The sequence below is a fragment of the Falco peregrinus genome, chromosome 2, assembly GCF_023634155.1.
Source record: "Falco peregrinus isolate bFalPer1 chromosome 2, bFalPer1.pri, whole genome shotgun sequence".
NCBI lineage: Eukaryota > Metazoa > Chordata > Aves > Falconiformes > Falconidae > Falco > Falco peregrinus.
Window position 1 is genome coordinate 111228966 of NC_073722.1, and position 24873 is coordinate 111253838.

General features: G+C 45.8%; 1 protein-coding gene across 1 annotated transcript in view; it reads left to right on the top strand.

Annotated features, from left to right (window-relative positions):
* The window catches only part of AATF (apoptosis antagonizing transcription factor), a 55146-nt gene extending 31667 nt beyond the window's left edge, over positions 1–23479 (top strand). Inside the window, exons 9-12 of the mRNA XM_055795458.1 lie at positions 1960–2027; positions 4041–4121; positions 7454–7525; positions 22296–23479. Coding sequence (XP_055651433.1) covers positions 1960–2027; positions 4041–4121; positions 7454–7525; positions 22296–22359 — 285 coding nt within the window. The 3' untranslated portion in view covers positions 22360–23479. The remainder of the gene's footprint in view (positions 1–1959; positions 2028–4040; positions 4122–7453; positions 7526–22295) is intronic.
* The last annotated feature ends 1394 nt before the right edge of the window (positions 23480–24873 follow it).

Consider the following 24873-nt stretch of genomic DNA (forward strand, 5'->3'; position numbering starts at 1 on the left):
ATAATCTCAAAAAATAAGCAAATAGAAAAAAAAGTCACAATGGGTTTTTAATTATGCTTGAATCACTCTTTTTGTGTGTGTGTGTGTTACGATGTATGCCTTGGAGGAGAGGAAAGATGTGGACAGGTATAAATACTTTCTCTGTTGCTTCAGCATCTCTTATTTGAAAATAAAAAAGGCTCATAAAAAGATACCTATCTACCTTTATGGCATTTTTCTTTTGTGGGGTGCACGCCTTTCCCCTCCCTCACTCCGGTAGTGTACTTCAGTGATCAGAAACCATGGGGCTCAGTGAGTTTCTCACATAGCACTGTGCCCGGGACAATTCTGTCATCAGCTGTGCTTCGTGGGGCAGCGTCCGTGCCCAGGAAGCCTCTGAGGGCCCGCTGCTCTGAGCACAGGGGCAGACTGGAGCCAAGCTGTGCTCAGAAATGCCATCGTTGCACTTGAGTTGGTATTTCCCTCCACGCCCCCGGCTGCGAGGGGGATGTGGAGCTTCTTTCTTGTCCTCTTGCCTCCACTGTACGTGCTGTCTTGGGCCAGGTGAAGACCATGGCTGCTCTCCAAGCCCTGCTTTCCATGACCATTACTGTACCTCAACTGACCATTACAGTCTAGTCCCTGCCTAAGCAAAAGTGTAGGGTGGAGGAGAAGCATCTTTCATCCTTTCTTCTCTGGCTTCTTTGTGGGATTGCCTGGACTCTCTGGCTTCCAGGTGGGTCTGTTTTGGGTGCTTTCTGAGCCGAGACAGTAACTTCACTCGTCAGTGAAATGTCAGCATCTAAAAAGCAGCCTGTGTCCCTCTGTTTTGGAGGGGTTATTTCTGTTCTTTGTGTTAATATGTTGGCTAATACCCAAGGCACAGCACGTACAATTTACAGTGAGTGGTGATAAACATATAGCACCAGTCAAGTAGCCAAGAAGGCTGTTCACAATATTCTTTGGCTGCAGGAAACAAAAAGGACAAACCCCAGCCCTCAGGACATGAAAAGAAATAGAAAAGCCTACCTGAGCATTCCTGCTCTAGCTATAAAAATTGTTTTGCTGTGCTGTTCCTCAGAGCGAGCGTTACTGCCCAGCAATGCTTGACTTCTGTCTGGTGAAATGTTTCAGTTTCCACCTGCCCTCCCTGCACGAAGTGTGGGGTGAGACCTGGGGGGCTGAGGTCTTACTGCAGATCTGCCTGTGCAGCATCTCTTGCCCATGGGAGCAGTGCACACAGCAGCCTGTGAACGCTCAGGCCTTTTTTATCTTTCCAGAGCCCAAGGTGCAGTACCAGCCTCTGAAACATGAGCTGAAGCTCAGCTGCTCACATCCCCCCAAGCCTGTCACTTCTTTGCCCGCTGTGGGATTGTACACTTTGCTCTGGGCTCCTGGGACCAGCAGCTGCTGAGCGCTTGGCCCCTCTGACAGTCCCAGAGGAGGCTTTGCAGCGCTCTTACACTTAAGGCCGTTTGTATGCTTTGCCCGTGTGGAGCTTCTTGTGCCACGGTGCTGCTAAACTGTGCCCCTCTGGCTCTGCATAACCTTTTAGATTCTCATCAGATGAATGACATGATGTGACGCGTCACCTAAACAAACCATGATGGGTTGAAGGGAAGACTATACTACTACTAGTTCCATCTGAAATTATATACAGAAACTCTTTGTGGTGGCCTTCAGTGTTATGGTCCAGTCACATATTCTATGGGGACCTTTTTGGAAGAGGGGCATGATCTACTTAAACTTTTAGCATAGCTGTCAGCTTTTTCCCTTGGAAAACTCTTTCATGCAGAGGGAATGTTAAAAAGCCTTTGTTCTTGGCTTGGGGTTTTCTAGGAAGTTTCAAGAAATTGAGGCATACATGTTCCCTTGGGAGCTTGGCAGCTGATTTCTTAACTATTCTGGGAAACCTGTGAGCCTGTTTGCATTAACCTGTCTTTACTGTACTTCTAAATGGGTTTGCTGTCTTTCTTCTAGCTCCTTCGAGAACTTATAGAACGTAAAACCACTTCGTTGGACCCCAATGACCAGGTAGCAATGGGCAGGTAAGTAGGAAGCTGCCTGTAACATCACTGACTTCGCCCCAGCACTGCATTCCGGTTCAGAGGTGCAAAACTACTTGAGGGCTTCCAGTCCAGCTCATTGTAGAGGGCAAATTTTTAAATGACTCTGGAGAAAGCATCTGGTGTAAGAAATTGCATAACAAATGATTAAAACAGTATGAGATGAGCCAAGAAAGTCGTTCGCTGTAACGTATTGCTTGGTTATGGATCACAAGTGTGACTGGGAGTTTGCCAGCCTTTAGCCGAGCCCTGGTTTGCCGACGAACCCCTGAAGATGCTTTCCAGTTGTCAAAGGCTTGTTCCAGACTTGGAATATTTCTGAGTCAGTGGTCCATGCAGCACATAGGGAATCCACAGAGGGGTGTCTTAACCCTAGTGAGGGTCTGTTAGGTCACTAGACAAGTGTCTGCCTGCTGCTGAAATTTGGCCTTTTCTCATTGTGAGCTCTGATTTGTCATTGTTTCAGGGGATCAAACCTTCTGTTGTGAGGTCAGTTAAAGCAATTCTTGCGTATGCTTTCTCCCTGCTGTAAGAAAAGCTGCTATACAATTGAGACAATATCAGAGAATATTTTCTGCATGCAGAAGTAAAATATAATTCCATGTAGGGAAGCTCTTATTTCTCTGTTTAATTCTCTAGTTAGAAAATAAAGAATCTTCCAAATACCACGTAATGAACAGTGTACATTTAAATAGCCAGGGGCTATAATTTAGAAAAGTGTAAAAGCAGAGGAAGGCTGAAAATGTTAAAGTAGGGGCTCTCCACTGAAAAAGTGCTATGGGGGTGTCTGTATGGGGAGGGGAAGAAAATGCATTAGGAAATTTTGTGATGGTGAAATAACTTTTATCCTTGTAAAATATTACCCAAATTTTAGTGCAATGTGTCAAATTTATTTTGTGTATGTCTGGAATATTATGGAAAGCTATTCACTATAATTTAACATGATATAGACAAAATTACATTTAAGTGGTGATTACATTGTACATTTATCTGACTTAACAATAAAATAGATTACAGTAATTAAGATTATATTAAGATTGCAGTAATTGGATTTTGCTAGATTTTTTTCCCTGATGTCGAGTTTTCTTTGTATAAATCAGGTAAGATGACGCTCATTTTTGTAAAAAAAATATTTATAACTAGTAGAAGTTTTTCCCCGCTGAAAACTTCTTTGACTTGATGAAGTTCTGTTTGAGAAGTTGAGTCTTCCCTTCTAAATACATTTGGGCATCAGACAGCACTTTCTGAAATTGCTTATTGCTTTTCTTTCTTTTGTAGCCTTGTGTAGTAATAGTTGGAGCATTATATAGGACTGCTTGCTAGATTTGCCAGGTTTGATAGTCAGAGATGGTGGGGGAAAATGCTTGCTTGTAATCTTCAATATAATTTGCAAAACTGAAGGAAGAAATAAATTCATGGTGTCTGTTGCATCACAGTAATTCTGTTCTTGAAGTTAGCATAACCTGTCTCACTTAAAGAATCAGTTTAGTCTGTGGCAGACCATCTATTCTGTTATGGGCTTTCAATATGCAAAACAGAAGTCATTCTAGTAATCAAGGCTGAAACAAAAAAGCAGTACCTGTAAAGGCATTTTTTACAGGTTTTAACATTCATATTTTGCAAAGATTTTCTTTTTAATTGTAAAGATTCTTAAAAAAAAAAAATAATCAAGGAAGTATAAAAAATGGAGCCAAGCCTTGTGGCCTCCATGGATTTCCCTGCAAGTAGAATGTTCTCAGTGAACCACAATGTCTCATCTGGATCAGCAGGTCTGGTCTGTGTCCCATCGTGGCTGCAGTCAGTGCCATGTCTGTGGAGTGAAGCAGTACCACGGGCACTTGAAGTTTCGTACTTGTTCTCCTGAGGTTCTGATCTTCTTCGCTTGTGTCAATGCAATGGTTGCAAGGGCTGGGAAGTGCCTCAGACCCCAGTGTAGCTAACGCTCATTTCCCAGTGGCTCTAAAGGTTGTGTAACTGTCGTTTTGCATTCCTCAGGCAATGGCTGGCCATCCAGAAGTTACGAAGCAAAATAAAGAAGAAAGTGGACAGAAAAGCCAGTAAAGGAAGGAGAATCCGGTGGGTGAAAGCTTCTGCAAGCAAAGAGAAGTTCTTGATTTTACCAAAGGAAGTCTGGCTGCACTGGTTGGCTCTGGGGTGCAGTGGTAGGCTTATTCAGGCCTTTTAGAGCAAGGATGCTCTGGGGCATCCACTGGAGAACCTTAATGTTCTTTGAGCATAGTATAAGGGCTTGGTTGGATGCAGCCTGTGAGTGCTGCCCAGATCTGTCTTGGCAAGAGTGTTCATTGGTCTCAGAAAACACTGGCAAGAGGTGTTCAAGTGTCACTAAGTGATCTGGGGCCGTAATTTCCAGTGAAAGCCAATAAACACCTGTTGTGCAATATATATTTAGCTGATTAAAATGTGGGAAGAGCTCTAGGTGAAGATGTGCAGAAATGCCTCGGTGAGGTAGATGTCTCTTTCCCTACTGACTGTCAATTGGAATTCGATGTCTAATCTCTCTATTTTTGTAAGTCACATCGCAGCTTTCTTTAGCTTCAAAGCATTTCACATCCTGACCACTGATTTGGGTTGAGCTCTCCTGTTGTGTGTTCAGTGTAAGAATCTTTCACGTGGTAGGGTGGAAAGGGAAACAGTCTGGAGAGAACAAGGTGTTGGTTTTTTTCCCTTTGCAAAGCAGATATATTAGTCTCCCTGAGTTTAGCATGACTGCATGATTTGTAGTGGAGGAGGTGTTTGTGGCAGGGAGGCATGCTGAAAAGCTTCCTGAAAAATCCGCAACATTAACCATCCTTTTGTGAGTAAACTATAAATCGTGAGTTTAGATGGCATCTGATAGAAAGTCAGTGGAGTCAGTCTGGGTCAGGCCTGGCATAGCAATTTTTAAGATAGATGTCATAAGATAATTTATTGAAAGAGGGAAGAGCTACTTTGTTGGCCTGAAAAGCCTATAATTATTGACTATCAATATTCTTCTCTGTCAGCATCACACATAATTGGATATATTCATGATTCAGTCAAAACTACTGACAACATCACACAACTGAGTCAGACTCGTAAACCTCCAGGAATAATGGGGAAGTCTCTCATTGTGTGCAATCTGTGCGCTTCAGCATTCCTGAGAGATCAGCTATCTCACCAAGTCAATTGCCTCTTAGATCTTAGGTGCCTTTTTTTTCTTCTTTAAATAAAAGTTGCAGTGACCCTGCAGGGAAGATATCAATAAAAAAGTGTCATTGTCTGTGTTTAGGATTAGCATGTAGTTAAGCTCCACCATCTTTTCAGAATAGTCCCAGTAGAGCCCAAATGGGTGTTTTTAAAGAGATGGTTCTTCCACTGAGAGAAGCAGTGTCACCCCAAGCAGATCACTTATCCTCTGTTCTTTTTTTCCTTTTCTAAAACTGGGGCAGCAGTGCTTAGCTCGGTTTTCATGAAGGACTCTGAGATCCTGGAGAGCAAAGTATTTAATACTGTTTCCTCTGTCTCCGTAATTCTTCCTTTTTAGCAGTCCTTTAGCAAACCTTCAATATTATAGCATGTTTGGATGAAATGTGCTAGTTTGTTGTAGGGTGTGGGGATCTTCCAGTGCTTTCAAAAGCAGTCGATTTTCCACTTGACATGAGTACTTGTCCCCTTCATAGACAGGGAAATTTGAGCACTGAGAGGGGAAGTGAGCTCATCCAAAAACTCCACAGTCGAGCTTAAGAAACCTGGTGCCTAGAACTCTGCTATCCCTCACTAAGACATGCCTTTTCTTGAGGTAGAATCTTCCTTTAAAAAGAAGGTACTTTTAAAAGAGGGTAGAATTTTCTTGAGGAGGAGTGATGTGTCTACACCTCTTTTTCATGTCAGTGATTTCTGGTCCTGTGCTGCTGCAATGTGGGATGTCTTTCTGTGAATGAAAATAACTGGTTTATATCTGCTAGACTGGGATTTTTAAAGTCCTGATTTTAAAAATGTGACAGTAATATTAGTTTTGGACAAACAACTCGTGTCAGAGAATTTATCTGAATTGCTTAGTCCTTTTGCCGCTACACAGACTGTGCCTGTAGAAGCTCTTTGATCTGTATGAATCCATCAGTTGGTAATGTCTCATAAGTGAACTGTTTTGTAGTGCAGCCTGTTGTTGACCTGTTTGTTGCAGTACTAGCCCCACACAGCTACGGCTCTTCCCCGGCTCGCTCGTCGCAGCGTTAGACCAGGGCAGTTGCTTCCATTACGAGTGACAAAGACTTGATTGTGCAGAGAAGCCCTCGTGTAAGGTTGAGCGTGTGCTGTGCCTGAAGAACCACTCTGAAATAGTGTCGTGAGCTAAAAATCCCCTTGAGGGAATGTTCCTGCATAAGCAAACAAAAGGGAGTGCAGAGGTGACAGAGTGGAAAGGTGATTCTGGGCAAATGCTTGTGAATCCTTTTGCCTGCTATTTGTCGAGCTCTAAAAATAGCAGCAGCTTGGATGAAACATTTCAGAGCTGGGTAGGCAGCGTGGTAGTGTACACCAAAAGCCATTGGTTTGGAATCCCCTGCTCTTAGACACTAGGGTTTAAAGCCACCTTTTCATTCTGAGTTTTTCAGTACTCTCTTAAATTTTATGTCAGGTCCTTGGATATAAGTCATGAAATCTATTGCAAGTTCCTAGCCCAGGGTGGGAAGCGGGAGGGGATCCCATATCTGGAGGTGCAGAACAGCTTGTAGAAATATTCTGGTGGATCAGAAGCTCAGACAGATGCAGCACTGTATCACCTTGGATACGCCCCATGTCTTCTTTGCACCCGCCTTTTTTCTGTCTCCTTTGCTGTTTTTATGTGCTCCATTTGTAAGTTATTCAGGGTAAGACTTTCCAACTACAGTACAGCTAGCAGAGTGGGATTTTTATATCCTTTAGGGCCCTAGACACCACAGAGCAAGGAGAAACTGATAGCAGATGGATGCTTGAGAAGGTTTGATGCTCTGACGCTTCTGCTGCCTGCAGTGGGCTCTTTGGGCACAAATTCCAGAAGGTGATTAAGATGCCAGCTGAATGGAAGGCTGAAAACAAGTTCTTGTTTCTCTGTCTGTGAGTTTTCAGGGTTGTCTCTCTGGGAGTCTTGATTATGTACTCGCACACATTTAATGGGTGCTGTATGTCCACATTCTAACTGTGATAAAAAAGGATTTTCTTGCTGTTCAGTTCATTGCATCATCTGATTATTGTCCATGTTACAAGAAAGGAGGAGGAGGAGGGAAGTGGGGGGGAAAAGCCAGCTACAACTAGTGACTCATTAGGTACTGGTCACCAGGAAAAATGGTGCTTTGCATTTCAGGGGCTGCTGTGTTTCTATTCAAGCAGCAGCGTTTCCTTTTCATTAATAGTTACTAATGTGCTGCCTGCTTATTTCCTGCACTATTCAGGTATCATGTCCATAGCAAGCTGGTGAGCTTCATGGCACCTATTGACCACTGTACAATGAATGATGATGCCAGGTGAGTAATAGATTAATTATGTTTCTCAAATGGCTTCATGACAGCATGATATTGACCTGTTCTTCAGTCTGTCGCCCCCTCCATTTCTTTTTATCAGTTAACCATTTGTCACTGGCATCATAGCCTGGGTGTCTTGGTCACATCTGTCCAGGCAGTCTGGCTGAGCTTTCACTCTGTAATTACTGTGACACCAAACAAGAAATTTTCATAAATCTCAGTACCTGCATTTTGATTCCTGCTTAAAATGCCTCCAATTTTGAAATCTAGTTTTGTGGAATTATTTTGGAAATAGACAACGAAGTTATCTGGTGTCTTCAGTATAATCAAAACGTAGAAAGACTTTGTCTTTTAACAGAAGTGGCAACTGATTTAAATTATGTTTAGTATGCATTTTCTTAGATCGCTTAATAACTGGAATAGTTCAGTGAAGATTCACTCAAGACCTAAATGCTTGTATTTGTCTATTTAAAGAGTGAAGAATTTTATTTTGAGACTATAACGTTTTAATATGCTAATTAAAATAGAAAATATCAGTAAAGTTTTGTGCACGATTACTAGATAGTTTTTCTACATATATGCTATATCTTGAAATGCTGAGCTTTTTGTGGGAAGGAAGTGGAATAATTTTTCCAGTGAATGGATGTGGAAGGCTTGAGAAACATCTTTCCCCTGGGTTGTGGAACATGTTTGTGCTTAGTGTGAGAGAGGTGTCATTTGTCTGTTTGCGAGATGGAAACCAAATACCTGCTGTTCTTAGGCTGTTGCCTTTTGGGGTATTGCACAGACTTCTGGATGAGAGCTCTCCAGTAAACTGGCACAAAAAAAAGATGTTTTGTGTCCATAATAAGACCCGTGCTGTTTCATTATGCATCTTTTTCATAGTTTCTTTACTCTTTTTCTTTTTTTTTCAAGTGAGAAAACTGGTCTGATTTCTGAATATTGTCTAGATCTCTCACCACAAAAATATGTGTTGCATGTGTAGGGTGAAAGCTCTGCCTCCACCCATATAAAGTAGTCAGTTCTTCCACCTCCTTACCTGGATCACAGGAAGAGAGGGGCAGAAGTGGCTTGGACACTTTCACCTGTTTGGCAAGTAAATCAAGTACATTTTTCTTTCTGATATGCAGGGCTTGAGCTAGCAACTGTCTGTGCTTCCTAGCTGCCAAGTTTCCCAACCTCCTTACCTGAATGGAATTGATGTCTTTGCTGTTTTGGATAATCCTGAATAAAACGTGGGGCAGGATACATACATATCTGGTAGAGTCATACCATTCCATAAAAATGGTTCTGGGACACGCTGCTCACTCCCCACATCTTTCTGTCTGAGGATGATTAGGAGGTGGCATATGTGTTTATAGGAAGAACCAATTCATACCACATTCATTAATAATATGCATGAGTCTGATATTTCTCTATCTTAGTATTATGTCCAGTTGACTGGTTACTACTTATGCTTTGAGAATTTTGAATGAGGTTAGGGTGTCTGTCATGTTTTTGTGCATACCACATATGGAACTGTCCTGCAGGTTAGGCAGGCATACAGCCCTCTGCTCTGTCCCCAGAATGAAGGCAAGCTTAGCTTGCATGGGGTGTGCGTGAGGGGGAGGAAGGTAAAAAAAAAAAAAGCGGGACTGCTCCTAATAATCTGGGAGTTATACTGTGTTTGGTGTCCCCAGAGGTGACATTGCCTCCTCCTTCACAGTCCACCGCACTCACTTGTATTCCAAAAGTTGCATAGAAAATACATTCTGTAAGCCAAAATCCGCCAGCAAGTCAATGCAGACGTGAAGTGCATCGGAACAGCTGGGACGATGGAGTTGTTCTGCACAATAGCCTTCTTGGGCCTCAGCTAGACTTCATCTGGCTGCCATCTTCATAACCCTTATTCCCCTCGCTTCTCGGGAGGCACCTTGAGTCCACCACAAACTGCACGGGGTCTGGCTGACCCTCAGAAGCTATTCCAGCTAATAGGATGCTATCTACGTTATGCTGTGTCGACATAGTTATCATTGTGGTAGGGACAGAGTGTTTGACATTTGGTTTACTGAAAATGTCTCCTGGGGGTTTTCTCCACATTGAGCGGGTTATTACATCGCTTGCATGTTTCACTGATTCTTTGGTGGCAGCAGCGTGGCAGCAGCTGCTGCTGCTTATTGTCTGACTGCGGGAACTTATTTCTTACATTAAGTTTATTAGTCACTTTGGAGGCCCGCCATACTTTCTGTTAATGGCATTTTAGTCACTTATCTCCTGATGTTGGTTTAGCCGTCTAGAGTGAGGCTGTTGGTTGATGTGTTCACACACCAGCAAGTGTGCCTGAGGGTCGTATCGTGTGGGCAGCTGTATCCCGTTCTGCCAAGACCAGGCTTTCAGGCAAACCCTGGGTGTGGATGGGGCAACGCCGGGATCAGGCTGGGCAGGTTCTGTTCCTGTTCTGCCAGCGGCTTTGTGGATGACCTTGAGCAGGTCGCTCTGTGTTTCTGAGACTCCTGATTTCTCTTCGGTGCATTGGAGGACTGCTGTTGAGAAGTGACTGTAAAAAACAATGGTTTAGTAAGAGTAGTAGTATTTCATTTTTTAACATACGTAGGAAGCTTTTTCTCTCAGACAAGAGACAGATACACAAATAGAAGCCTAAGCTTTCCTTGCTGTTGCCAAAATGCCTGCTGGTTACTTGTAATACAAAGAATATGCCTTGCCTTTGCCTATTGCAGGCATTACAGTCCTCCTTAAGCAGTTTCTCTGCAGCTTCCTCCCCACGGGATGTGCTTTGCCATTGTTTAGTCCTAATGTTGAGCTTAGATTTCTCTCCGCTGTAATTTAGGCCCATTACTTCTTGTCCTATTCCATGTGGGCTTTAGGAACAGATTCTTGCTTCCTCTTTGCAAGCAAAGGACACCTCTTTGCAGCAGCCCTTCCACATTTAGGTGGGCATTCTTGCTTTGCACACTGAAAACTGGGCATTACTTAGCTTAGCTTCCTTCCTTTCCTCTGTAGTTTGCAGCATTTGTGTTTGCATCCAGACGTAAAACGTATTGAAAATACTGGAGTGGCCAGCGTCTGAAAGTTAGGCCTCTATAGATGTTTTGGTTCAGCTCTCCCAAAACAAAGATATCTGCTGCTATCAGTTGGTTGTTTTTTTGTTTTTTTGTTTTTTTGTTTTTTTTTTTTAAATCATAACCACTCTTTAGGGGTCACATCACATCTCAGTTGAAAATGCCCCTGCACTTGCCATGGGCCATAATACCTCTCGAGCAGCCACAGATGTACTGGACAAGGCAAGAAGAATTCAACATCTGCTTTAAACTGCAGGTGAATTAAAAAGAAAGGACCGAGCCTGTACGCATGAGAGGGAAGCAGTAATGATAACAGCTTTCCTTTGTGACAGAAGAAGGTAATTTTATTGTTTGCAAGTATGAATTACTAGATTGAAAATGCAAGTATACACTTCACAGTGATGTGATTGTGCTCTGAGCCATTTTTTTTTTTCCGGTCAGGCACTTAAAAGGCATGACCCCAAAATAAATACACGTCTGAACAACGGGGCGCTCTGTGTTGTAGTATGAGAAATTTTGAAGTGTCAGTGAGCTGTATATAAAAAAGGGTTGTAGACACAGAGCTGGGAGACCATTCCCCTTAAGTTCTACCAGTGGCTACGGTGGCAGGTATATACTTGGAAAATGCCAGTAAATAAACAAGTATGTGCAGCTGTGGATGGGTAGAAGCTTGGGCGGATGGCACAGGGTCCGGGGGGCGCGAGTGGTGGTGTGATTCTGGTTCTTTCTTGGCTGTGCCAAGTCCTCGCTCCCTGCGATGAACTGCATGAGCCCTTTGTCACTGGGGCAAAAGCAGAGGGGAGTAGTCTGTGACTGTTGTCTTGCTTTGCTTGCTGTGAGTTGCTGTTGAGGGTGCGAGTCTGTGTATCACTGTAATACCTTGCTCTTTTCTGTATATTTAATATGTACAGGAATGCATTTGGGGCCTGATTCTCCTGTACCTTTAAGCCATTTTACACTACTCTGGCTGTGCAGATAGACCTTAAAATAGTGCAATGAAGTGCTGGCACTCACCTGGAGGTCCCAGGGGTGGTGTCACGGCTGTGGGAAGACCAGGGCTTCTGAGGATCTGGCACGTCAAGTTTATCGCCTGCAACTGCCACTGGCTGGGGAAACAAAGAGCAGATGTGTGAGGAGCAGCAGCCTGAGCACGTGTAGAGAAGTGGATGAACAGTCACTCCAGAATTGTTTTACAGCTTGAATTTGAGAAAAGAAACATACAAGTATAATAACTGCCTTTGTCAACATCACTGCCACTTTCTTTCTTATTCTTGCTGCTGGTTGGAATAATAGCATTCGTGCAGGCAATTAATCTTCCACTTGCCAGTTTTTCATGCACCCTACGCATGGGCATGGCTGTTTAACCTTGCGCTCACATATATTATGTTGTAATGTGTGGGACACTGGTGGCCTTGAGCCCTCCTCTATTTTAACCCCTCTTTGGTAGTATTTTAAAACATACACTGGAAAGTGATTTTTATGGTTATCTTGGGGGATATGTTTATAGACTTAAATACATTTATTGTACTCTTGGGCCAAGGTTTTTCTGATCGGTCCAAGGTCATTGCTATGTATACAGGCCTGCCCTAAGACAAGGAACCTGAAGGCTAAAACTTGAATATGAGTGTGCTCCGGTGGTTCTCCAGGGGAGACAGGAGTTACCCAGGATTAGAACAGCGTTGGTTGTGATTTCACCTAGGTTTGAGGGTGGCATCATGTGTGTGCGCCACTTCTTGGACTTCCCTTGAAATACCCTTTTTGCATCTTCCATGACGTAGGGTACTGTGCCGATCCCATTCCTTCAGTATCTAGCCGTAGTCTCATTTTTAATAGAAGCATCCTTCAGTACCACCATGTGCAACAGAGTTGGGAAGGCGCCGGTCTTCTCTGGTTTACACTTTGGGAAATGAGGCACAGAGAAATGATAGCCAGTATCTCCAAAGGCATTTGAGAAATCCATGAGTCTAGAGCTCGGACTTGCCAAAGGTGACACAGCAGGTCTGGGCTAGAGCTGCAGTTGAACCCAGATCTTCTGTACAGTCACCTTCAGCTGGTCTAGCTCTGAACAGCCACATATTTTTAGGAGATCAGACATCTGTGCACTTGCAGAAAGCTCCTATGCTAGGTAGATGTGTTCTGTATGGGCAGACTGAGGCTAAAGATGCCTGCTGAAGGCCTGCGGGTCCATAGGCAAGTGAGCATATTTTGGGTACGTGCGGTGTTGCTGTATCTGCAGGAATGGATCCCATAAACAGCCTAGTTGTGGCAAGGTCAGGTGAAGTCTGTGTTCCTGGGAAGAGCTGTGTGTGGATTTTGGTTTTGTTATATCTCCATCAGCTTTGATATATAGATCTTCAGATCTTTGCACTGTACGTGTGTGTGGAACAGAGACTAAACACAGACACTTTAAAAAAAGGTGTAATATCAAATTACTGCTAAGTTTGATGAACATCATTATTTCACCTCTGGAGGACGGTAACTTGCAGGAGAGACATTCTTTAAGGACACAGATGTTTGGTCCAAACACCTTTATCTCCCAAGACAACTCAGGTTATTCTGACAGGTAAAACAAGATTGTGCAAATATGCAACAGTGATCTAATCAGCTGGAACAACAGCAATATTTTAACTGGCGCTACCTTTTAACAGCATCATTAAGGGCTCTCATTACTCTTTTATTAGAGGCTCACTCTATTTCTTATCAGATTACAGAATGAACATAACTCATGGCACTGATTTGATCTCTTGTTAAAGAGGATTACAGCTTTGCATTAACTTGGATTGACACGGTTTATAATTTGCTGTTGATACACATGCTGGCGGTGTCACATGTTTGACCCCCTCCCCACAGCACTGCTGAGGAAAAGGACACCCATACATCATCATTAAAGATGGCACCCAGTGCAGAAATGGGAGGCAAAAGGAGCCTTTTCTGCAGTAAAGTCAGGCAGGACAAAAGAGACGTGTTCTCAAGTGCAAGCTGAAATTTGGAACGGGGATTTATAACTGGGTGAAGGTGGGGGAGAATATATCGGCTTTTAGATGGGTTGTTTTTTACCTCGGCAAATGGTTCCTCATTACAGAGGAGGACTTTGCATCCGTTATGACCCGAATTAGAGGGAAAAAGATGGCTGTAATGGGATGGTGTCAAACCACACGGTTCCACCGCAGTGTGAGGCACAGAAGCCTTTCCAGGGGCTGAGGAGTTTCCCCCGCTCTTCTCGGACCTCTCAACATTGTGATTGTCACCAGCTAGTGAACTGGTCCCTGCCTTCGGGCAGTACTGATTGCACACCGCCAGCTGATGGGTTAGTTAACCTGTTTGCCTGTGGTGGAAGTTTCCTTACCGTCGTGCCCCTGGTTTGTAGAAGCCCAAGGCCAGTGGGGCTTCAGGCTAGGGCGGCATGTCTGTGTGGTGGCTTCCTTCGTCCAGCTCCCGTGTGCTGCCCATGTGTGGTGGGGCTGGTCACGGTGCAGTTCCTCTACATTTTTTTTTCTTTTCTTTTTTTTAACATACGGTCAAGTTCCAGCAGCCACTGCTTTAGCATGGATGCCTGTATATACATACATATGTACATATACAGTCTCTCCACACCTGTGGCATTATGTTTTGTGTTTGACTTTGGAAGTGCAGACTGGCAAGGCAGCGGAACTGGGCTCAGGGCAGGGATCACTGCCTGAAATCCCACGGTCAGGTGCAAGAACTTAAGCCCATGACTCCACAGTTGTGTTGGCCTTAGGTCGTGCTTGGTGGAAGAGCATCCAGCCCACTCACAGTCTTGCACGAGCAGACCAGTGCCTGCTGGGAAGCTGAATTAAGACACAGATTATCCAGCTGCCAGTGAGGTCTGGATTAGAGCATTTCCCTTGGATTCAGCCAGGGTGTTGTGTATTATTTTCCCAATCAGCATTCTCACTCTTGGACTTAGTGCAGTTGCTTTGTCACAGTGTGTCTTGCTGCAAGCAGAGAGGGGTACGTAGTAGGAAATCCTGGTATTAAAAGATTAATTTACTTATATGACATAAGAGTTTAATATTTAAAAAAAAAAAAAAAAAAAAAAAAAGGTTGGTGAGATACCAGCCTTTAACTTAGCTCATTTTGTACTTTGGGTATTAAACCACCATGAGACCAGATTAATGGAGGACTTTGGGCTCTGTGATTGTCAATCCAGTATGTTCACCATGACAGAAGACCCGGGAAGGAAGCAAAGCCCTTCTTTCTGGAACAACTAAACCAGCAGCTTCTGTGCTGCGTGGCACAAACCTCAGGTGACCGTGTTGGCATGGGGAGAATTATTCTAAGTTTATATAGACACAGCCTGGAAGAAAAGTTGTCCTGCTTTGTATCGGCTTTGTTTTGGGAAACAAAGGGAGTGGCGCTAACATGGAGGGGGCAGTCTCTCAGAGTGTGCAGCACTGATGTTTTAGGGAGAACTGGTGTTTCTGGCATGAGGCTGTGGGTGGGAGGGCAAGCTGCCTACCTGGGCTCTTCAGCTTCTGGAAGAGCCCCCTGATGTGGTGGAGATACATGCATCGGGGGAGACACGTGGACTCTCTTGGGGAGGTGATGTGTAGCCTGCTGCTCACCCTGAGCTGCCTCGTTCAGCGACCTAGTGCTTGGCGTGGGGGAGCCTTAGACCTGAGCTGCATTGGGAACCCAGGGAAAAACGTGTTGTTCTGTGAAACTAACCCTGCTTGGCTTGGCTGTTGGTCCCAGGGCATCGTGGCTTTGGTATCATCCTGCCCTTTGTGTATCATTTTGTTTGGTGGATTTTATCCCCCTAACCTTTGACTTAGCCTTAGAAGTCAGCTCATGTAGATGCAGTTAAGTATCCCGTATCACTTTTAACCGCAATTGTTAGAAGGGCTGGTATTTGAACAAGGAGTTTTTGTATGTTTTGAAGCTGGCAGTAGTAAGTGGTGTACGTGATCCTGGTTAGTGCCAATGGGCTGAAATCATCGTGTCCCAACATTTGATGTTTGACATCCCTAGTAAGAAGACAGGCGCCTCTGTTATGGAAATTTCCTTTTTAAAGGGAAAAAAAATAACCTGTTAAGAGCTGCAAGATGATTTGTCGTCCTTCCTTTGTGAGACAATTTGTCTTCTCCTGCATCAAATCTGTTATAAAACAGGCAAGCTGTGAAAGAGGGAAATCATCCTAGGAATATGGGATGTTAAGGTACACAAAGAATGGTCCCCTCCGTGCGCCTGTGTGCACGTCTGCGCAGGGCACTTCACATGCAGCATTACAGCGGCTGCTCTGCTCAAATACCCATCTAAAAACAGACTGAGAAGGCAACATTTTATGAATTTCATGGGGAAATTAAAGCTGCTGGAAAGCACGCCAGCAGAGCAAGTTGGAGGTTTCTGCACGTCCCTCTGTTTTGCTACTTCTCCAGCCACTTGTCCACATCTTTTACGGTGTGTGCTGTAGAAGCACGTATGAAAATGTGAATGCTGTTGGGACCAAAATCAGGGTGAGAGAGATTCCACCTCTGCTCCCATTAATGCTGTCCTGAGCTCAGGGCTGGTCAGTAGGCAGACAGCTGTGCGCTGGTGTAAGGGGGTGAATGTTCAGAATTGCTGACAGAGATGGCAGGGCTGAACCCTGCATCTGGCTTAAGTTTGGGGGATGGTACTTTGAGCGCTGGTCTCTGCTGTCCTCCCACTCCCCACCCAGTCCCCAGATCCAGCCTCACTAAATGTGCAGAGTCCCTTTGTTTAGGGCAAGAACCAGCTTTCTGAAATATTTATAAATCTTGTGCCTGGTCTCATGAGACAAACCAGAGGTCACATGTCACCTTTCATAATTTAAAGCCGTGGGGCTAAAAGCATTTGCACAGACTTGAAGGACCCAATCCTGACCTGCCTGAGCGAGAGGGAATTGCGGCAGACCTTTCTGAATCTCCTTCAAGCGCCGGGCATGGTGATGAGAGCCGTCTGGCTGTGTAATTTATAGCCGGAGTTGCGCGCTCCGCTTTTGGACCGTGGCAGGGAAGCGAGTGAGAGTGCCATCTCGTGGGCCTGCCTTCCCGCACAGCACCACGCTGCCCGCACAGCACCACGCAGCACCGCACCGCGCACCGGCACCCAGCAGCGCCCTGCTCCGCGTTTCAGGCCCCTCGCTTTAAAGGACATGGGTATTTTAATTCAGCTTTGATGATTGCTGCTGCCTGTTCTGCTCCGCGTCAGCGACTGTAGCATGGGTTTGTCTCTGCGGCAATAGCAGCGTGGGGGATGCATGCTGGAAGGTGTGTGAACACGGAGCCAAACCCCACACCCCCTGTGCTACCTTAGGGTAACGCCTTCCACTAAAAATTGGGAAATAAAGGGCTTGAGCTTATTTTATCTTGCTGAGTACCTGCTCTGTTTGCTGGGCGCCTAGTAATCTGAATTTCACACTGCTGGACAAAACGTTTCTTAGGATACAAAGTTTTCCAAGAAAATGATCAGCCATGGGTTCCACAGCCAGCTTCAGTTTTCATTAGGTGTGTGTTTTTCCTCCTCCCTTTCTTCATGGGTGTTCACGTTCTGTCTTTCGCCAGTTTCTGTGAATTAAAAATCAGTTGCTCCCAATGGAGGATGTTAGTAGGAACGGGGTAGGTTTACTTCTTTCAATACTGCTTGTGGAATATTTGACTTTTTTTTTTCTTCCCCCCCCCGAAGAGAAGTAAAAGGTAGATGGGAAAAGGTAGAGGAATTTGTCTTTTTACTAAGACAGCTCAGCAGTGGCTCACGCAGTATTGCCATATTAATAGTGCTCTGGAAAAAAACCCACCAGAAACTGAATTTTTCCCTGCAATATTGTTCTGCTAGTTTACAGAACTATGTTAAAACCCCCAGAAGTAGCATGACTGTCATTACATGGAATAATACAGCATTAGCTGTTCTCCGCTCCTGTGTGCAGGTATGTATTTGTGTTCCCCTTTGTATATTGCTGCTGCAGATGGGCAAAGCAGATTCCTGGGGAACTGTTAACAGTTTTTATGATTTGTATTTTTGATGATTCGTAGATTTGTCAGGTGTGCTGTTGCTATTAATATTCACCCAGGGCACTCCTGCCCTCTGCGTGTGTGTTTCCTTGCACTCTGCTGCAAGGATTTTGCCTATAAAGTGTGTGAAGTAGCAATACCTGGGATTTGGAGGGTGGTGAAGTCCACCGGTCGATTAGCATACAAAGCTTACGGTTTGAAGTAGCCGTTACTTTTATTTAATTTTTCAAAATAGCATTGTTGACGTGAGATGAGCGTTTCGTTTGGCGGGGAGCCGGTCAGCACTTCTGCACTGCATGGCGTGGGGGCTGCCCGTGGGGCTGGGGTTGAGCCTGGCCGTGGCACCTCTTCTGTGCGCAGCCGGATCCTTTGTCTGCGCAGCGCCGTGGCAGGGGCTCCCCACAGCTGGGAGCATTGCGTGGCTGTGCCAAGGGCTGTGCAAGTGTTAAGCCGTGAATGGGAAGACGGTGGAGCTGCTGGCTTGGGGCTTGTGCGAGGAATGCCCTGCTCAGGGTCCGCAGCGTGGCTGGGGTGGTGAGCGGCGCAGGGGCAGCCCTTCCTTGCTCTTCCTGCAAAGCCAGCATAGCTGCAACCCAGTTGCACGTCGCACCGAAAACAGGATTCTTCTAACTGCGCAGGGGCATGGAGAGCAGAAATAAAACGCCTCCCTCGCATATACCTTTTGTCTCAGACTGCTGATGCGTTGAAAGAAAGGGCTGTGCAAACTTTCTAGGTGCCTGGGAGGGCTGGTGGAGTGGGCCTTGGGGCTGGGAAGGGGTGAGCGCCTGGGCACAGTGCTCCTGGCACGCCGAGCACCTGTGCCATCCACTGCCTTTGGAGCCGGCTCAGAAGAAATGCATAAATAATTAAGCCAAGGTACTTACACACACATGTTTTATGGCAAATGGCTGTGTGGTTCGTGATCATTTTTTCCAGAAACAGGTTTTATGATAATATAGTAAAAATATTAAATTAGAAAATGCCTCACTAAGGGTGATAAAACCTTACTACAGTGGAAATAGGTAATTATCCCCTCTACAGCCTAAATGACAGTTTAAAAGAAATAAAAATGTTAGTGCTCATTACTTGCTTTTGTAGGTTGCAATAAAGGGTAAGTTAAATTTTAATTCAAGGAAGACCCCTGTATCGACCTGCTTCTTTCACACTCTCTACCTGAGGTGTAAGTGCTGTTAATTACTCGCATAGGTTATTCCTCAGCACATTGCTAAGACCAGTACCTCTTTGTGCTAAAGTCACCTTTCCTTCATCGGGAGGTAGCGGACTTGCAGTGGGGTGGGTTGTTTCAACTCAGTGGCTCAAGTCTGATGTTTAATATCTGTGGGTGGAGGAGAGAAATTTTATATTTTTTAACCAAAATCCAAGTTCATTATGCATAGCCTTAAGGGGGCTGAAAGTATTAAAATCCACACTTACCCTGGTGAATTGAAACAGAGACAAGGTTAAACCTGGAGGATTGATGAGTTTTACTCTCTGCATGGTTAAATCCTGCTGAGGGGAGATGCTGTAGAAGAAAGGTAGCCTGGATGATGAGAAGAGGAAAAAAAAGGTGGGTTTTTTTTTGCAGGGTGAAATATTTGTTCTGTTTCAGGGTTGGTGGGGTTACCTGATTTCCTTCCTTCTCCTGTCACTCTCTGCCAGGGTCTCTACCCTTGCTGTGTTATTGGTCAAACAGCTCCATTTGAATTGTTACTTCTGCAGAGGTTGCCAGCATCATGCCCAGAAGGATCAAGCCGTGAGGGTGCTGAGCTGGGTGCTGGGTGGGGTGCTGCAGGGCCTTCCTGCCTGCAGCCATGGGTGCAACCCCTCTTTGCAGCCCTGAAACCTGGGGTGCGAACGTCAGGAGTCTGTTGGTTCTGGCAACATTTCTCTGCCAGTGAAGACAAATTCTCGCTTGAAGTCTCCCTGGGCCCTGCTTGCTTGAAAAATGGCTGTTTATTTAAAATCTGTAGGATTGGAGCAAATTCAGCATTGATCCCTGAACTCTTGTATCCATCAGACGACTACCAAAAAACAAAAATGAAGACAGAACCCTCGGGAGACTGACTCTCCACCAGTGGGAAAGGCCAAGGCAGGCTGCAAAGAAACATTACACTGGGCGTTTGCCTGCTCGCCGGGAAGGCACAGAAACTCTTGCTGTCTTTGGCTGGTTTCTGTGGGGCTTCCCAGGAGGTGCGCATTATTATTTGAACTTCCTTACGGGGGACTGTACAAAAGTGAATGTATGAGAGGAGAGGGGCGTGTGCAGGGAAACACAGGTGGGAGCCCCTGTGTGCAGTGCAGGTGATGTTTGGGACTTGGAATTTTGCAAAATGCTTTTGCGGTGTTTGGCTAAGCAGTGAGTGGAGCCTGAGTGAGACGTGTGGGCACAATAAAAGCAGTTTCTGTCACCCGCTGGCCCTGGGGTGTGGAAGAGGAGAAGGAACAGACCTGCGTGAGGTTTGCTGCGGGTGCGAGCAGTGGTCAGGCTGAACGGCGTCTGCCTGGGAGTGGATTCACGCCCCTAGCAGCGCTTACACGGGCTCCAAACAGGATTCCTTCAGCCCAGGTTTTTTGTGTTGCCCAAGTGACTCAGTAGCCAGAGGAGAGTGTGGGGTTTATAGCCAGGACGAGGAATAGCCCCACACTGGGCCGTTAACGTTGGCCGAGGGCAGTGGAAGCAGTGGATCCTCCCAAGCCACAGCATATTCCAGTGGGAGGGGAGAAAGAATGAAATCGAGATGTTGAAAGTACCCAAACCACTCAGCCTCCTCTGACAGGAGCAAACTGCAAGTGTTTGTCAGCTTTGCCCACCTGAGTGTGAAATGATCTTCTATCAAAACACCAGTTTCAGCATTTCCCTCTCTGCTCCCAACACGTGAGCCCCGCTGTGGACTGGAGCTGCTGCGCGCTGCCCGGGAATTTCATCGAGATTGCAGGACAAGTGGAAACGTTTGCTCAGTGTAATGATGGGGTCTGAGCTGAGCTGGCAAAGCAAGGCTGGAGGGCCATGATTAAATAGCATCATTCTGCATTTTCCTTCTGATCATTTAACGGAGCCTTAAAGTCACAACGTCCTTGTTGGCAGTAGCGCTGCTTGCTGTCTGATTTCTCAGTTGAAACAGCAAAAACGAGTTAGGTTTATCAGTTAACAGTCAGGGAAGATGGAAAATGTTGTAGGCTGGGCTAAGGCATTCCTCTCCCTCTTCTTTTCCTTTCAAGTGCACGAAGTTTTCAACTTTTCATGTAGCAGATCTGTTTCGATTTTGCATTTGCGTTACACTTGCAGAAACCTGCCTGCACGCTCCCGATGTAGCACAGAAACTCCAGTTGCGTTTTCATAGCCTTGGCTGAGCTTTGCACACAAAACACGGTGTCGACCATTTTGTTAGGTGAGGAGACGTATCCCTCACCACAGACTCATTTTCTGAGGGTAGAGCAGCTGATTGGTTAATTAGCTTCTAAATGAAAATTAATTTAAGTGATGTGGCCCTGCGAATTAGAGTGGTTTCTTGTCTCGGTGGTCCGTGCACATCTGTCCATCCTCCTGCATTGCCCGAACGTGTACTTTGTTCCTTGTCTTCCTGGGATTAATGGCTGGCAGTTTTGTGCCATCACTGTTCAAAACTTACAAGTTCCTTCTTTCACAAGGCTGACGGGTAACGTTCTCCAGTGGAAGCGTCTGCAAGAGGCAGACAGCTTTCAAACCAGTTGCCGTCTTTTATTGATCTGTGAGGGAGCGAGGCGCCAAAGGAGCCTCTAGTGAGAGTGGTCCCTGTTGTGGTCATAATCGAGGAGGCAGCCAAACCCGCAGTGTCTCTGTCAGCTCTGCGACTCACCCCTTGAAGCTGTGCTCTACTCCTTCTTGAGCGGTGGAGAAGTCTTATTTTCTCTGCCTGTCCTGACAGTTCTTCTGGCCTGGCTTCTGCTGCTTTCCCAGGTGCTGGCCCACAGCGATGGGCTCCTTTGGTTATTGCTGTGATGACCCTGGTGGATGTTGGTGTGCTCTGAAGGAAAAATCCGTCCTCTGTGGAACCAACACTGCGCCCTGTGCGTGTCATCCCCTTACAGCAGGCTGCTGCTTTAGAAAACAAGGCTCTCCTGACGCTTTTTCCTTGATTTTAAGAAAGGTGTGATTCATAAAAATGCTCTCTCCCATCTCTCTTCTCAGGTTACTGTGGTTCTAAAATTAAAGATAAATAACATCAGCCCACTTTTTTTTAATTTTTTTTTCCATAAGGGAAACTTGCTCCTGTTATCAGAATTGCTGCATATGTGATATTAATTGGAATCTTGTTGCTGGGTCATTTTCATTGTTTTTCAAGTACCGTCAAGTCCAAGAAAATGTATGAAAACTAAATTATAGTCCCACGTAGACTGTCTGATTGAATCCTCTTCATGGTCTCATACATCCTATTAAAATATTCAATCTTGTTTTCTTACTTGAAGAGCCTGTCTATAAAGGGCAAACTTATAGAAAACCTCATTCTCCAGAGATATGGTATCCAGCCACACTGAAATATTTACATATTTCTGTACCGAGTGTGATTGGTCTTACGCAAGTTCTTCCCTTTGCTTGTATTTATTAGTAAAGATTGTTGAATGCATTTTTAATTATACAAGGCCTTTTCATTTTAAGGAATGGATGGTTTTGCTGGCAGACTCTTGCTTACATTTTGACCTTGAAAAGTAACTTTTCCCTCTCCTCCTTCCTCTTTTCCCCAGGACGGAGCTTTATCGTTCACTGTTTGGAAAAATCATGAGTCCCGAAGAACCCGAGCAGAATTAGCACCAGGCCTTGGCACCAGGACGGACCACACCGGACGCTGCCCTGTCTCGTGGCATCTCCTCTGGCCAGCCCTGCCTTCGTGTGGTCACTAAAGCTGCCCGGGAGCACCCAGAGCAAGGTCCCTCCAGCTGCTAAAAACCTCACTGGGGACATTAAATGTGGTTCCTGCTAAATCACAGCGGCTCAGAAGGAAGAGTGGGGGGCAGACATTTAGCTTGGCTGAACGCCCTCCTCACTAGCTTTAAAACGGACCCTGCTTCCTGCCAAAGACAATCCATTTTTAACTATTCTCTTTAAATTCCTGACCTTGATTTTGCAATCTGCTCAGCATGGGCACAGTGTTCTACCCGGGGGGAGGGACACGCAATTCAGACCAGCAGGGACCACCAGCCCCCCCTGCAATCAGGTCACCCACGTTTGTATTAAATCCTTAGAGATTTTTATTTGGGGGATTGGGGATGGGGGCGGGGAGGGGAGGGGAGTGTTTAAGCATGCTGTTCTGGTCGTCGGCTGCATATCTGGAATGTGTGACTTTATTTTTCACCGAGTCAAGAGGATTTAAATGTCATTTACATAATTAACATGGCCTTAAAACAGAGAAAAGGTGCTCTCCCTTGCAGCCAGCCAGAGCTCCCAGTTCACGCTCCCGTTTCTGAATGAGCGCTCCCTGCACACAGGGACATTTGCTGACTGGCGATGAGCACAGCACGGGGGTACGTCTGGGGATATTTCTGCAATTAGATGATATTGGTGAATTTTTCAGTCCAGCATTGATCCTGTACACTTAATTATTTCTGCTGATCATGACTGAGCCATCCTGTCTGCACCATCACCATGACACGCAGATGAAGGATGCGAGCACAAATGTAAAACTGGCCAGAGGAGATGGCTCACTTGGGGGTTTTGTGGGGTTTTTGCATCCAAAGGTCAAAAGGTGGAAGTTAAATCCCCGTAAGGGGAATTTGTTAGCCTGCTGTGATCAATCTGAAATGGAGGTTATCTTGTGTAAGTAATATGTGCGTATATACGTGTATACGATGCCCATTGCTTGTGACTACGCGCAGGGCGCTGGCTTTGGTTTGTGTTTTGCGCGATCTAATTAAAATGCTTTGTAACCTGATTGTCCACGTGTGGTGAGCACAGCAAAGGTGCCGGCAGCCACGGCCTCTCTGAGCCCCACCGGTGTTACTGACCTGACGTCTCTTTGCACAGAGCCGGAGCTGCACCAGCAGCAGCAGAGCAGGCAGCGAGCAGCCAAAACGCGGGGAGTTTTAAAGCCGGAGAGGCAGGAGCGCTGCAGGATGGGCCTGGAAATCTCTTGTGCAGCTGGAGCTGACGTACCAGGGGCTGCAGACCTGGTCAGACTTGGTACAGCGATTTCACAGCTGTCGGGGTGCTGGTGAGAGGAGACCCCCTCCCCAGGGCCCACTCGTGGCGTGTGGGGTGCTGTGGGCTTGTCACCACTGAGCTGCTTCCCACGGGCACAGGGCAGCAGCGACTGAGCCTGGGGGTGTCTTGGTGACACCCATCGCATGTCACAAAAATGTTAAGGTTTGCAATAGTACTGACATTTTTGTTCAACCACTGAAAATCCCCATTTCTGAACTTCATAGTAAGCCAAAGGGGGTTTTTTTGGTTGTTTTTTCCCTTGCATGTAAGTTGCAGCCTACCAGCTTCAGTGGGCAACTAGACCTTACGTTTTTTTAGTAATTTTTTTCTTATTAAGCTTAAATAAAAATACTCTGTTTTTAAGTATGTGACAGGTTAGATCACAGGGAGAGAAGCCCACTCCAGGACCCGTGCGTCCCAGCAGGCGAGGCCCAGCATGCAGGAGCAGACAGTCCCACCGGCGATGGCCCCTTTCCCTCTGCACCTGCCGTGCTGCTCCCTGGTCCTGCCTCTGCTTGAAACGGTGCGTGTTGTAACAGTTTTATCCTTCTTTTCCTTTAGAAGACTTTGTAGCTGTGGTGTTGTGCTTCACTGTGTCCCTAGAGCTGTTTGCAGATCTGAAATTAATCATTTTTGTGCTCCACCAGTACAGATTTAAGTCTCCCTTCTGGTCACCTGCTTCCAGTAAATACCTTCCCAACACTTTCAACACTGTGTGGAGCACAGAGTCTGCCACAGCAAGGGAGAGCTGGCTCGGCTGCAGAGACTTGGCCTCAACAGCGGTTGGTGTGTGAAAAAAAAATCCCTGGGTTTAAAAGCAGAAAAAGAAGCGCACCTGTGGCTGGGTGCCACCACCCCTGCACAGAGCAGCGCGGGGCCAGCTGTGCAGCGTGAGGGGCCAGTCACCAGGCACAGAAATACTCCTTTGGGCAGGGGGGCTGTGCGCTACTCTGGGGCCTCTGATTTTTTTATTATTTTTTTTTTTGTAAAGCAGGGAAGAAAAAGTGTGACAACGTCGTTGGACCCAGCGCCTCTGACCAGTGTGCCTGAGCACTACCTGGGTTTTTGCCTGTGCCAGGAGCTGCCGGCACCATGAAGCCGTCACAGATTTTCTTTTTCCTTTCC